This window comes from Miniopterus natalensis, chromosome 6 (assembly GCF_054644295.1).
Source record: "Miniopterus natalensis isolate mMinNat1 chromosome 6, mMinNat1.hap1, whole genome shotgun sequence".
Classification (NCBI taxonomy): domain Eukaryota; kingdom Metazoa; phylum Chordata; class Mammalia; order Chiroptera; family Miniopteridae; genus Miniopterus; species Miniopterus natalensis.
The window spans coordinates 71,299,544-71,315,214 of record NC_142086.1 but is presented as its reverse complement, the minus strand read 5'-3'; the positions used below and the strand labels follow the sequence as shown (position 1 = coordinate 71,315,214).

Sequence of the window (15,671 nt, the reverse complement as noted above, 5' to 3'; positions counted from 1 at the left end):
AACAGTTCATCAATATTTTTTAGTTCAAAAATAACAAACATTACTGTAGTTCAATAAATTATTCTAGCTTAAATGTTCTTGGAACAGCTGGTCTCTGTTTAAAGTTTTTTGTACTAGCAAATCATAACTTAAATTGTAACACAAAGTCCTTTCCAATGAATGACTACAAAAAGAAGTTCGCTTGATATATTTCTTTCTTTTTTTAATCTTGTTTATTACGACTTAAGAAGATTTTTTTGACAGGATTTGGGATACAATCATCAGAAATCTGTTCTCCCCAGAGCCACCTCTGAGTCACTTCCACTATTTATGGAACAGCAACTGTGAAGAGTGGGATCATGTTTAGGCTTTTTTTTTTAAACAACACATGATAAATGTCTTCAGGAGCTTATGTAATATATCCCAGAGCCTTCAGTTTTCAGAAGAGAACAGAGTCCAGGAAGTGGCCTTGTATGGCTATTGAAAGCATGTTCCTGAGTCTTAAGGTCATAGACTGTCAAAGTAGTAACTGGAGTAAAGCTTGAACGGCCTTTGAAGTTAAGCTGTTCTGTCTTGGAAAGCTGGGACTATGCCTTTTACGTTAGGCATAAGATTTCCATTTCATCTTATTTGCTACCTTGCAAAAGAAGCCTTTGCCTTGGCCTACTTTTCTTTGCACATACTTAGGATTCCAGAACCTGCGTCTAGGTGGTTGTGTAACAAGGCACTCCACACAGACGTCTCTGCCCCTCTCTGTCCTGTGTGGACAGCTCGATAGGAAAGCATGGAGGTTGGGATGGGGGTGTATTGCGTATTGTTTCCTTTCTCTGTAAAGTTTCCGTCCACTTTTCTTCATCCTGTATCTAAGTAGCCTCATGATCTAACTCAGGCGTCTTCATTGTGCCAACGGCCAACGAGCAGGCCTACAAAGTCCTGCACATGTTATGGGCCCTTTCTCCTGCGTTCCAGGGAGAGGAGCTGGGAGCGGCTGGGTACATCTCCAGAGCACTTTGCTTTAACCCCGTGCAGCCAGTGCTGAAACGCGAGCCTGTGAGATCATCATTGGGGCCCTCCCTGCCACCTTTCACTCCCCTGACCAGGAAGGCTGACGCCATGCATGTGAGCGTGTCAGTGGACTTGAACTGAGGTAGCCAATTTTCCTCCTGTTTGAATCGCAAATAGAAAAAATTAAGAATATTTATAAAAATAGGTTTTTCTCTTTCCAGGCAACAGAGGTATTGTTATACACTAGAAATATATCACCAAATATTCCTAACACAAACTCTCACCATCCCTGATGATACAGCGTGATATGAAAGCTTGTCAAACATGTAGATTCCATTCCTCAGGCAAAAAGTACTTGTTTTACTCTATCAGTAGCATAATGAAGACTGTGTGGTTATTAGTAAGAGTTTTTGAGAAGATAAATAGATAGATATATTAACATCACTTAAAAATAATATCCCTCCCCCCGGGGTGGTTCAGTGGTTGAGCATCGGTCCACCCATGAACCTGGAGGTCACACGGTTCGAAACCCCGTCAGGGCACATGCCCAGGTTGCGGACTCAATCCCCAGTAGGGGGCATGCAGGAGGCAGCCTGCTGATGATTCTCATCATTGATGTTTCTACCTCTTTCTCCCTCTCCCTTCCTCTCTCTGAAATCAATAAAAACATATATTTTTTAAAATATCCCTATTGAATTTTTTACAAAATTGATTGATTTAAGTTCAGTCAAGTTTTTATTGAGTACTGTTATGTGGTCAGGGCCATTTTATTGGGAAACGACAAAACAAATTGCCCATGGCCACTGAGGAAAATAGTAAGGAAATTTTATTTTATTTGCGTTTATTTTCTTAATTTTCCATCATTAAATTAGCTTCAAAACTTTGCAGGCCTATTTATTGCTTTTTATAAATCCTAAAACCCTAGGAAGGCCCTGAAGCAGTTCAGAAATTGGATCTTTTATTACCCAGAGACATGTATGGTCCAACTCGTATTTCCTTTGCTTACTATCCGCAAGTCCAGAGTTCTTTCCATTACTGTGTGTTAAGTACAGTGGTTGGCTTCTAGGAGCATATGTGTTATATTGGGGGAGTCTATATATTGAAGTCACAGCATTGGTACTATGTAGAATATAGAGACAGACAGCCAGCCATCGAGATATACACAAACACACACCCAAAGCCTTACTTTAAAAAACTTGCAATTTAGTTTTATTTTCATTTAGTGAATGATACTGACTTTAATAAGCTCTGGCCCCCCAAAACAAAAAGCTATAGGATTATTTCATCTTATTTCTGTTTGACTTAAAAAGCAGGTAAGAGCCAGTAATCAGTGGGGAATCTCCAGAATTACAAAATAATATTTTTTGAAGAACGAAGACCCTTCCTTTAGCTATGAAGTTGACCAAACAGTTCAAAAAAGCCAGCCCAGCAGGCGTCCTTTCGGCGTCAGCGTGCAGAGGGGTCGCTTTCCCTGGCGCAGGGGAGAAGTTCTGCGCTGATCCTGAGGCCCTTTTCCATGGGCAGCCTGCAGGCAGCCTCTGCGGGCCGGGCGGGAAGGGTGATGCCGGGGCTCGGCAGTGTCCACCTGCAGCCTTGACTCGCGTGTCCGTCCCGCTCCCTCGCGGGCCTTTCCCCGCGAGCGGGGGCTCCAACGTTCCCCCAGCCGTTAACTGCCTTCCTGCAGCCGCAGAAGGTCACCCAGCCCCCGACGAGCCCTCTCTTTGTGCCTCGCCTATAATTGGCTGATCGTGCGGGTGATGCGCTCCCCGCCCCCAGCCGGCTGCAGCTCCATGTTTGGGAGCCTCGCCGCCGCTTTCCGCCGAGGGAGCCGAGCCCGCCGCGCTCTCGCTCGCTCGCCGCGCCCGGGCCGGCGGTGCGGCCGCGCAGGTTGGCCCCGCCGCAGCATCCATCCCCCCCCGCGGGGAGCGCCGCCCCGCAGCCCGGCGTCGGGGTCTGCGCCCTAGGATGCGCCGCGATGGTGCATCAGGAGAGCTGCTGCTACCAGGTAGGAGGCGAGCCCCTCGCGGGCCGCATCCCCGGCAGGGCGGCCTTCCCCTCGCGGAGCAGCAGGTTGCCTCTGCCCGGGCGTTAGGGGTACGCCATCCTCTCCGCCCCCGGCCTTCATCGCAGGCACTGCCTGAATTGTAATTAGGTTTTCTGGGACTAATGGGGCAGAAAACACTGCTTCCTTGGCCTTTGAAAGCCTGTGTGAAATCCACCGAGGCGATCTTTGCTTTTGCATGTTCTGTATGTCTGCAAGTAGGAGGAACTGTTTTGAACTGTAATTGAATTGAAGGGGCTTCAGAGGAGGAAAATCTGGTCAGATTTTCGTAGATCACATCGAAGAATATGAGGTTTGCTCATTGCATAGGATGTGAGTTGCTTCCCATCCAGTTTTTAGGATGGTCTTGAAGGAAATTATGTAAATAGGAAGTAATGGATGAGCCTAAAAATTTTCAAATATCCGCCAGCATACGCTTGATGTTTAAAGTTGCGCTTGTCTTTCCAAACTTATTTTTACTAATAAATTATTTTAAATGGTTAGTAAATAAGAATTAAGGTACCAACCATCATGCATAAAAAACTCCAAATAGGAAATGTTTTGCAATGCATATTCATCCATGTGCTAATTTGCTGTCTGGAATTTTGCATTAAACACTTAGATGATTTCAAAAGACCAGTTCAAGAGTGTTAATAACTCCTTCCTGCGCGACTTCAGCTGTCAAGGCAACATGGAAAGTATCCTCGCTGTAAACAGACAGGGAGAATGTTCTCAGAGAAATTGCTTCTTGCAGCAGCAGACATGGCTAACCAAGGCCTGGATAGTTAATATTGAGGTTTTTCTCAACTGACCGAGTTTAGAAGCTCTGAGAGACCAATTCTCTAACTTAACAATGCCTCTTCCTTGTGTGAGGTAGGTTACCTGAGACAAGCAGGTGTTTCTCCTGAGGTCAGATTTCACAGTGGTAAATGTATGCAGGCAGAACAGTGCATTTCACAAGACTTAAGGCAGTGGTTTCTCGGGTAAGTCAAGTGTCCTGTATAATATATTCATACACTTTTTTCTCTGCTTAATAATTGCAGTTTTGTAACTGTAGGCTTGTTTTAGAGTATTTCACTTTATAGCACATTTAGGTCCGTAGATCCCACATATCAAGATTTGTGATTCACAGAAATCTTTCCAAAGAGAAAGGGGTCAAGATGCTGAGGAAACAACTAAATCCTCACACATAATACAGAGCTTGGGAGTGGAGAGTGTCAACATCTATGCAGAGCCAGTCTACTTCTGGCAAGGCTCCAGATGGTTACATGACTATCGTAATTAAGATAATTTTTCTTCTCTCTTTTCAGAGAAACTATGTAATTTAATTTTTGAAAGGCAAGCTACTCCCAAGATTATCCCCTATATCTCTTCATTAGGTTGACCACGAAATCACTGTTTTTATAGGTCAAAAATTGGTCAAATGTCAGCAGTTTCATCTGGAGAGGAGAGATGTTGTTAGCCTACTGCCTTTTCCAAAGAAAGAGAGATTGATTTTCTTTTATATGGACTACAACGTGTAACACTGTCACTGTGTGTTTCATAGTTTTAAAGTATTTGTGGCTCATATTCACAATAAATTCAGTGTATTGGGCACATAGTCATAGTTGATAGATTCTGCATCTCCATGGGTTTTGTGGTAGAAATACCTTCATCTGTATCTTCTTTTGAAAGCTCTCCCTTTTTTATCCTTAACTCGGCAAAGACAAAAACATGAACCTGGAAGCAAGGCCTCAATCCCCCTTAGAATCCTCAGTCTTAGAATCCAACTGGCACCACAGGAGGTTGGATTCAAAAAGGGCAGTTTCTCTGAGTCCTTGGCCTGATGTTATCACAGTTAGGATATCAGGTCAACAGTTTGATGTTTTTCAGAAACTTCCCCTTTTGGGATGAGGGCATATTTATTTATTTATTTATTTATTTTATTTTATTTTATTTTAAGGATGATTATATCTTGGGTTAAAGCAACTTCCCTAGGTTAGCATTGTTAGTGAGTAGATAGAATTATTTCTAGGACTGATTCCTTTCCTCCCGTAATTGTATACCAACGTTTCTTTATGGAGAGTCATAAGTGGGGCTTCAGGGGTGATTCCCCCCAAGATTACATTCTCATTTTGGTGTATATGTCTGGATGTATATTATCATTATGTTGTTATTGTTGTCATTTTCATTTCAGCAATAATGGCCTCTTTTTTTTTTCCAATCCTCACCGAAGGATATTTTTTCCATTGCTGTTCAGAGAAAGTGGAAGGGGAGGGAGAGATATAGAAACATCGATGTGAGAGAGACACATCGATTGGTTGCCTCCCACTCTCGCACCAACCAGGGCCAGGGATTGAGCCCACAGCCGAGGTACATGCCCTTGGCCAGAATAGAACCCTCAGTCCACGGGCCAATGCTCTTAACTGCTGAGCCAAACCAGCTAGGGCAATAATGGCATTTTAACTGGTCTTGCTTTTCCTGCTCTCGAAGGATCTTTAAAAACCCAAGTCAGAGTATGTCATCTCTCTAAAAATTCTGCTCATAATAAAAGTCTGGGCCTCCCAGGGCCCTGTTTCCTCTTGGAGTCCTCTCCCACCTCCCCCCTTCCCATCACTCCCCTCCCTCCAGCTGTCTGGTCCCTTCTACTGGCATATGCTTCCCCGAGTAGGGTTGCCAGATTTAGCAAGTCACCTACAGTGTTTGAGACACGATTATACTAAAAAGTTGTTCACTGTTTATTGGATATTCAAGTTCAGCTGGGCATTCTGTGTTTTTCCTGTTAGTATCCCCCATGGCTTATTCTCACCTTCTTCAGGTCTTTGCTCAGATGTTACCTTCAGGGAGGCCTTCTTTAGACATTATGTCAACTTCCAACCCCCCAATTCTGTCCCAACATTTCTGTTACACTTCTGTAATTTATTTTTATAGTTGGCACTCATTACCATCTATCAGAGTACATATTTATTTGCATATTTGCTGTTTCCCTCACTCCATGGAAGTTCTACGAGGGCAGTGATTTTCATATTTGTATCCATCTGCTTTCCCAGGGTTTAGAACAAACCCTCAAGTAATATGGGTGGATATGCCTACTATATATAAACTACTGTAGTGTTGTGGTTTGTTTATTTTTAATTTTATTTATTGATTTGAGAGAGAGAGCACAGGAGTGAAATATTGATTTGCTGTTCCTCCCACTTATACATTCACTGGTTGAGTCTTGTGTGTGCCCCGACTGGGAATCGAACCCGCAACCTTTATGTATCAGGATGATGCTTTAACCAACCGAGCTGCGTGGCCAGGGTATAGCATCATGGCTTCTTATGTTTTGATAGTCATCTTCTCTCTCCCCACGCCCCCCATCAACCTGCAAGTTCTCATTGTGGGTCAAATTATCCCCTTATTTCTTGTTACTCTTCCCATCTGCGAAATGGGGTTTTTCCTAGTTAACATCCTGGCATGAAAGTTGGTGTGGCCCCGCTGGAGGCCGCCTTTCTGCATAACCAAGCCAGTCACCGTGAATTACGAGCTGGTTCTTCTCTGGTGCAGAGCCAGGGGCTCAGTGAAGGTTGAGCAGCAGCCCAGGAAAACCATGCCCTACTTCGCCGGCCGTGGTTTGCTGCTAATATAGGGAACGACAACTGATTCTTGTATATTGCTTTTCCAAAGAGGTGATTGTTTTGGGAGAGAGTTTCACTGCTTCTAGGGGCCTGAAAACCTCGGTTGCACATGCTTTGCAGGCCCTGTGCTTAGAACAACCGAACCCAAGGAGGGCTGATCAGAGAGACATTCTCAGGCAGTGCTTCTGCGGTGTTTCTGTTTCTTGCGGTTCTCACGCTGGCCTTACGCGCGTGGACTCTTCTCCCTCAGGATTCACATTAGCGAGGGGATGGCTGAGGCGTGTTGTCACGTTCCGTTGTAGTTGTAGCCGTGCTGAGAGCCAGAGCCGCCGACCTCCATTTTCCAGACTTGGGCGGCAGCCAGCCTCTTCGGGAAAGAGCCTCGCCCGCAGCTTCGGGCCTGGCGGCCTCCTTAGACCAAACCCTTCTAAACGGCCTCCGAGAGAGAGCTTGGACACGTTGTCAACATGACAGCGCAAGTTGGGGTCAGAGGGTCCATTTTGCTTCAAAGCTCCCAAATATTTCCTCCTCTCTCCCAGCTGTTGGTGTTTTGGGGACTCGTGTGTATATAAAAAACAATGACATGCTTTCATCCCGCTCTTTCCGTTGCCTAAATTTTCTCGCGACCCCCTCAGATACAGATCACTCCCTCACATTCTTTGCTACTGTGGGAATGGAGACTTGAAAGGAAAAAAGTAAAGTGATACGTGAATGACTCTCATCTCTTTTCTCCGTCGGGAGCTTAAAGAGACGCTTCCTCCCCCACACACCTGGTCCTGAGGAAGGCGGGGAGAAATCTAGACGGCTGCCCCATTTCCTTAGGATGCAGCCCCCGCCCCTTTGCGCGGCCTTGAAGGCCTAACGGTGGCCTGAACCCTGGGCGGGAACAGTCCTGCCTCCAGATCCCACACTCCTGCCCCTCGTGGCCATCACTCCTGTTTCTTTGCTTTAGTGCCTCAGCCTGGAATGTGTCCCACTCCCGCTCCACCTGCTTAGACCCATTGCAGGCTGAGGCAGCTTTCAAGGCTCAAAGGTCACCTTCGTCGGGAAACGTCCCCTCTCGTCCCCAGTCTGAAGTTCTCCTCGGGGCACTTTGGTTTTAACCTCTGTGACAATCCATCTGCAGCTAGTGACGTGTAAGTCTGTCTCCCCCATGAGACAACAGACTTCTTGGAAGACAAGAGCCTTATTTCCGTTTCCTGCCCTGCACGCAGAGCATGTGTTCAAGAGACGTTTGTTGGGTTGAATTGCATTTTCTGCGGTTGGTGATGTTCTGAGATCTCATGATCGGGGTCTCCCGTCATATTACCAGAGAGAAGCTGCTGTGCGTTGCAGCAGGGAGTTGGTGGAGCTGACCCCAGCCGCCCGGGCCTGGCTTGTGAGCCTCTCGGCCAGGTGCCAGCGTTTCGAACATCCCACCTGCCAAAATGGGAAGGGAGTGCGCATAGTGCAAGGAGCAAAATGAATGAGACAGACATCCCAGTCCTCCCGCAGGCACTGTGTTAAGAATATACCTCCCTCCATACCTACTAATCCTTCACCCAAGAGTTTTCCCAAGGTGACCCTCCTGCTCTGTCCCCAAGCGCTTTTTCAAAATACCTGTGGTAGGTTGAGGCAAGCACTCATATCCAAGCTGCCTTTTTTAATATGTTGAATTTTGCAAAGTTATAATACATCTTTTCACCGTAGGGAGGGATAACTTAACTGCCTCCTGAAACACCAAATTTTTCTTGGGCAAGATGTTTTAGCCCAGTGAAAGTGTTATACCCAGAACATGGACATGCAATGGTAATATTAGGGAGTGTCTCAATTAAAGTAGTACGCCAAGATGTTTTCAAAATTCTTGCTAGAAAAAGTAGTAAACAGCCTTCATGCCCAGATTCTAGTGGATTATTTAATGGTTAACAAAGGAAAGGAAATGTATTCTATCCCTATTGATACCAGGCCAAGCAAGGGTTCATTTCCCAACCCCTTCTTCCTGTGAACGAGAAAACAAGGTATGAAATTTGAATTCATTTAAGATTCCGCCCAATTTAAGCCTGGTTTAATTTATAGCAGGGAGAAATATATTGACCTAATGGAAAAGGGAATTTCAAAGCATTTTAGTGCACTATTTGATATAGGCATTTACATTTAAGTTCATTGAAACAATCTTCTGTCTTATTCTATAGTGTGTTTTTTTATTGGAAACATTTCCCCCATAGTCAGTAGTGTTGGAGAATACTTTGTTTTCATTGGCCTTGCTGAGATAGTCTTTTTTTCTGAGGAGGCAGTGACGCATCACCTTAAAAATTAAGAAAATAATTCTGGATGTATAATTCTGCACTTCTTTTGAGCCAAGAAAAATATCTGAAAATCTGATTGATATGTTTTAACACAAAGAGAGCATAGCCATAAGTACCCAAATGAAAACAAGCAGAAAATCCTTTCAACAGAGCTATAGTACACACCTGATCTGAAATAGAAATTTAGTAGAAGCACAGACATTGCTATTTAAAGTAGAGCTTGGTGCCTCAGACATCAGGATTCAGACATCAAGTGACTTTAAGAAATAAATATGCAACACCTATTTTAAGCCAAACATCTAGTGTTTTTTCTTGGAAAGAGGATGGTGATTGGGGGGAGGACAGGAAATGGGAACATCTCCCTGGTACATATGAGTGCATTCATGATTTTCGGAGAGTAGAGACCTCATACACAAACACACACACACACAGTCTTGGGTAACTAAACACAATTTCACATGAAGCTCAGCATTAATACAACCATATCCTATTATATTCTCTATGCCAAGGGAAACTTTGAAATCTTGGTGTACTTAGAATTCTCCTGTGCACTATCTAAAAGCATCAGAAATTACCGAGCTTCCTGAAATAGAAAGCACTTTGACAAGACTGCTTGAATACAGAAGAAAACAACTCTCAGAAAGGCCTAATGACAGCAGAGGAGAGCCATTAATGGGGAAAGAAGGCTAAGAACACAGAGAAATGTAATGAGGGCTTTCATACCGGCCCCCTTTGGAAGCCATGCTGTGGCCCCCACAGTGACTGCAGTTGAGTTTCTTGTACTCAGGTTTTCAGTTGAGCGGAAAGATTTATGTCTGTGGTCCTCACCTTTTTAATATGGGTGAATGTTTGGCACTCTGTTTGCTCCCAACACTTCCATCTCCTCTACCCCACACTCCCAATGCCATTATTTTAATTTTTTAACATACACTGAAAAGTCCATTTAATAAACGCCTGCATATATTCATGGCTTATCTAGCTGCCATTGTACCTTAATTGGAAAGCAAAGCAAATGTAAATGAACTTGGCACAGAAGAAAAAAAAATTAATTTGAAAAAAAGATTACAACTCAAGTATCAGTTTGTATAGCAGTGAAATTTGGATGCTCAGGCGAAAGGGAAGGCGGTGGGATGCTGAAGGCTTCGTAGTCAGGATGACCCAGAGTTCCCATCTGTGAACAGGAATATCTTCTGGCAATGCGTAAATGATTTCCCAGTAATGTGGTCAGTGTTCTCAGAGTCAATAATTTCCACCAGTGCCCGATAATGATGATTTAAAAGCATCAGCGCACGTGATCAATGCACCTTGCCGTTCAGGTCATGGCTTGACAGGAAACTGAAGCGCTCTGTTCTAGTCCTTGAATTTCAGGGGTGGGGAGGGGAGGGCTTGAGAAGAGGCCCTTTCGCCCTCGGGATTGTAAATGGCCGTGTGTATGTTTTCTAAGGGATAGCGTCAGTCTCTGGGCCCATGTTAAGCCAGCAGAGTCCATTTGGAAAGGGTGGCAGTGGAGAAGGAACCGGAGAGAATTCTCTGTGGAAAGGACATGAGTGGCTCTTACCCCTTGTTACGTAGCTACTTACTGCAAAACCTTCAGCTCATCTCCAGTGAGGTGCTTGCTTTTTCCTTTCCTGTATCCATTTGGACCTCTTGGGAGTGAAATCAGTTACAGTGTTGATCCCAAACATCTAAAGTAAAAGGGTAATGGTTTATAGTAATTTTTTTCAAGGCTTGGATCTGTGCTTCTCAAACTTAAGGTGCATTCAAAAATCCAAGAGCTCTTTTAAAATTGCGTTTTCTGGTTCCATAGGCTGGGCAGGGGAACCTTCAGAGTTTTCATTTCCAGTAAGCACCCAGGTCATGTGTATGCTCTTGTCAGAGGACACGCTTTGAGTAGCAAGTCTCTAGAATGCATCGAAGGTCAGTCCACATGATAGGAAATTATCCGACATTTTAGCTGGTACAAGCCATCCAGACAGTCGTGGTACGGCTCCTTCTGGAAAGGGTCTGGGCTGAGCCTGTCTGTGTGCTGAGCACTTCTTAAGGGAGGGTGCAGAGAAAATTCGTCACTGCTGGGGACCACCCTGCATGCTCTCGAGTCCGTGTTTCAGGAGGGGATATCCTGTCACTTGTCTCCATATAGTGCTTGTTAGAGAATCACTTATGACCAGAATAGGCATAGCGGGTAGAGGAGGGGAATGGTTTTCAGCACTCTCTTAGTTGGTTAGCTGGGAAGTTTCATCTTGAATTTCGAGGTCCCCTTCTCCAAAAGATAATATATTATTAAAGAGTGTGTGTGTGTGTGTGTGTGTGTGTGTGTGTGTGTGTGTGTACAGTCAATATATTATCACTGCATATATGAATTTGAATATGTGTATACATACATGTAGCTAATAGAGTTCAGTCATTTTAACTATATATTTAAGCCCACTCTGTTAAAATGAAAGGAAAACTGCATTAGTAATTAGGCTTACAGTGCTATGTATCTTACAAAGTCTGTAATCTCTGGGTTTGTGTAATGTCATCCGTGTTAGCTCTGGGTGGTAGACTGCTAAGTGGTGGACTAGGATGCTAACCGAGGTCAGAGACTGCAATCCAGCGCCCCTCCTTCCACCAGAGCAGACCCATTTTTAACTTCGAACGTGCATGATTTCCACAGAAAATCTCGGTTGAGAAGCTGCAATGTGAACTCCACATTTCCTACCATGGACAGCATTTAAGGAAACATTTTAAGCAACACACACCTCTCTCCTGCATTCGCGTATTTGTTCAGCAGCTCTTCACTGTCCCCTTAGCGTGACTAAGGCTGCTGGGGGGAGCGAGATGAGTAAACCCAAGCCTGCCCCTGGAAGCAGCCTTGAAGCCCCACGGCATTGGGAAGGAGCCGTGGTGGCGCTGAACGCACCGTGGGGAACTCGAAGAGAAGAGTCACTCCACAGCATGTTAGGTCACGATCGTCCGGGAAGACGCTCTCGTTTTCTTTCTTGACGTCTAATTGGCAGAGGATAGTGGTGATACATGCTGGGTGCTCCAGATACGCGATTGACATTCAGTATGGGATGTTGTTACAGGAGTGCTGCCAGAATTCTCTCTGTATTAAATCGTAATTTTTAAAAGCTCTGCCTGATTATTTTTGTGTGGGCAGTTGTTTCTTACCAAGGCAGCCAGTGGGAGGAGGTCTGGCACGCCCACCCCCTTTTAGATTGTGGGCCACAGAAGCAGAGGGCCCAGGTTCAAATTCTGGCCTGACCATGCACAAGCAGCCACACTGTGGGCAAGTTACTTCCTTTCACTGAGCTCTTACTCGGCTATAAAATGCAGTTGATGATAGTATCTGATCTAAAGGGTTATTGTAAGGATTGAAGACATGTGTGAGACACATATGTAAAGTGCCTGGCACATAGCAACCCCTCAGTAAAGGGTAATTATTGTTTTTAATATATGTCGTGTAATAAGATGCATGCTTCCTTCATTTTAAGTGACACCTCCTTTGGCAGAATTTAATATACACATGATGCTCTACGGTAGAGATACTTCATTGTAACCCCAATTGGCGAATTCTCCGGTGTTGGGACAGCCACATTGGGGCAGCACCCAGCATTGCCTCTCAGCCCTGGGAGGTGTTTTGGGTTCCTTGCTTGCAGATAGTGGGAACCATGTTTAGCATGAAGGTCCTGGGGTCTGGAAGAGAGGAAGACAAGGGAGAACTCTGCTAGGGAGAAGCCCTGCCCAAGTGCGAGTGTGGCTCTTGAGACACAACTAGTCATTGTACTGCCTACAAAAATACAAGTCACTCCCGGGCACTGTGGTGGTGGGCAGCAGGGGGTCTGACGCTGGAGTTCCGGGAGGATTTGGATTTGGGACAGGGGCTGCAGAGGAAATTATTTGCTTTGCAGAAGTAGGGCTGTACTCCACTATACGAGACACATTCATGCCACCAGTCTTTTTTTTTAAATATATCTTTATTGATTTCAGAGAGGAAAGGAGAGGGAGAGAGAGAGAAACATCAATGATGAGTCATTGATCGAGCCCACAACCCGGGCATGTGCCCTGACCGGGAGTCGAACCCCGATCTCCTAGATCCTAGGTCGATGCTCAACCGCTGAGCCACGCCCGGCCGGGCTCATGCCACCAGTCTTGAACAAACTGAATTTTTTAAAAAAACTGTGGAGAGAAATAGACAACAGAATTTTAGCGTGTCAACAGAGGACGAGATGCCAAAAGGCTACCTTGAATGACATTTTTGCTTGACTAGTGTGTTGGTAACAGCATTGAACTTGGTCAGGAACTCACATTGGAAGACGTATTAACTAGTACATCTGCTGCTTTCTGTCTGCGCGAGTCAGAGGATGAGCTGGAGTTGTTAAGCGGAGGCTTGCCCTCTGAGCTCTTTCGCCCACTTCTGCAAACAGAAACTTCATTTTTTAGAAGTGAACAGAGACTATATTTTTTAGTCTGGCGGTAGTTGTTCAGCGTGTGTGTGTGTGTGTGTGTGTGTGTGTGTGTGTGTGTGTTGTTTGTCTGCTTCTTGCACCCAAACACCCTCCAGCTGTGGGTCTTCCCTGCATGTAAAGCCAGCAAACGAAACCAAAAGCCCTGGGAAAAGGTTGAAGAGAGCAGCCGAAAGGAACATTCTCTTTTGTGAAAAAGCCCGCCACTGGCTGAATTTTAGAGGAAAGTTGATGGATCTCTTTCTCTTGACTGCGTTAATAGAACAAAGCACTGATCCTTGGGCGGAGGGGTCCTTCCCTGTGTTGGAAATAAATTTCATCTTTGTGCTGGGGCTTCTACCACAAGATGAGACATTTCCATCTGATTCTAAGAAATGATTGGTTATGGGAAAAAGAAAAAAGAAAAAGCAAACATCTGTCTTACAGGTTAGCCTTTAAATTACACTGTTTTCTTTTTGTCATGGGATACCCGGCTTTTAACTCACTGGCGAGGTCTGCGAGGCGCGGTTGTTTGCAGCTATTTTTATCCCCTCCACTCTGCCCCGGGTTCAGAGTGAGGTTGCCGGTTTCCTCCCCGGGCTCCTCTCCACGACCAGCCCTGACCTGGGGAGCTGGGCGGTTGAATCAGCTCTTCCTTGGTTGGGAACAGGAGAGATACCGTGGAGAGGAATCCAAGCGGGACCCTTCGGGGAAGGCGACAGCAGATGGTGGGAAGGCTGCACTTTCAATAAACCAAGCGACAGTGTGCGGAGTGGGCCTCGGAGAACGGCAGCTGCCCCTGGGCCAGAGCACAGGACAGACCAGGGAGGCCAGGCAGGGTGGTGTCTCTGAGACAGAGCAGGACAAGGACAGGCACAGCCGGGCACAGACTCTGAGCTGGCTCTGCACGTCAGCATGAGCAGTGATCGGGGTCCTGAGCCACTGGCACCCCGGCCTATCAGAATTCATGAGAGGTTCTTTCTCAAGTAAAATTCTAAAGAGTCAAAGGATGAATTTGGACAGTGATGGAATGGATGACATCATCAGTCAAGAATCCCCATTGGATATGGAGGGGAATTATAAAAAGGTAAGGGGGTGAGAGTTCTTTTGTTTGTGAACAATCGGACCATTTTTCTAACTGGGAGAAAGATCACCGTTGAGTAGTAGCCAAATTCCACACTCAGTGGCCATTGCCGGAATATATTCAGGAAAGCTGAAATGCACAGAATTGAATGCATGAGCTGGGAGAGTTCTTCTTTCTGCTTTCCCCAGCTTGTATTCATTAATATATTTTAGCACTAAGTGGAATACACATGTTGTTACACTGAAGTTGAAAAAATTCTATTATACATTTAGTTGCTAGGCAGGCTTTTTATGTAAAGGAGGAATTTTTTTAAATTATTGACATGTTAACAGTTTGCCTACACTTAAAAATTACTAGGATGTTTAACCTATCTTTCTAATTTTGCCTTTTTCAACAATGAAAAATAATTAAGTTTTACTAAGGGAAGTGTGGGGTTTAAAAAAATTGGTACAGTATCTACTACTTCTTTGCTTGCCTTTTCTTTTGAATCGATAGATATATTTTTGGAATGTTTTATATGGTAATTGTCCAGTAATAAGAGGCCCAAGTAAAAATAGCTTTAGTTATATGGGTGAGGTCATGAAATTAAACGACAAGTATATGCTTGTCTGTCCGCAGAAGGCTAAACACATGCTACGTCTGTCCCCCTTACTATTCTCTAAGTCAGATGTAGGTCACAGCACAGCACAGGACGAAAAATAAGGGGCCTTCTATCATGGACCTAAAACAGTAAAACTTGCTGCTAAACTTTTAATTTGATCAAATGTGTCACTAACTTTTTTCCCCCAGAGTGAGATACAGAAAGAAGTTTCTGTCTTGATAGATCCTTACATATAATAATGTAAAATGTGGCAGTTTGTATCTTATATGCATAATTGTGTGTGAGTTTAGGGGTTATTTTGAGTATATACTTTATTTCTTAGAGCAGTCCGGAATAATTTATGTTCTTTCTCCAGAAGCTGAAACTTAGATATGTAAAAGAGATTTAAATGACCTGCCATATTGCCCTGTGTGTTTGGTCCCTTGTGATCCCCAAAGAGGGAAGTGTGCCCAAGGTGGCAAGTGCACAGAGTCCTGAAACCCTAACACCTCTCAGCTGTCCCCTCTTGCTGGAAGTGGCAGTGCAGCAGACTCCTGGGACACAGCAATCAGAGCCGGTCAGTCACCCAGCCGGAACAAGTGCACAGCTCTCACACTGCCTCCTACATCCAGGGCCAAAAGACAGCTCTCGGTTTTCTTTGTCAAACCGTT

General features: G+C 44.8%; 1 protein-coding gene across 3 annotated transcripts in view; it reads left to right on the top strand.

Moving 5' to 3' along the window:
• The window catches only part of SCHIP1 (schwannomin interacting protein 1), a 102,039-nt gene that overhangs the window by 49,362 nt on the left and 37,006 nt on the right, over positions 1–15,671 (top strand). Inside the window, exon 1 of one of the 3 annotated variants that reach the window (XM_016215698.2) lies at positions 14,205–14,423. The exons of the other annotated variants lie outside the window; for them this stretch is intronic. Within the exon in view, the coding sequence (XP_016071184.2) occupies positions 14,304–14,423 (120 nt within the window). The 5' untranslated portion in view covers positions 14,205–14,303. Of the gene's footprint in view, positions 1–14,204; positions 14,424–15,671 lie in introns of those variants that run through there. 3 annotated transcript variants of the gene reach the window in all.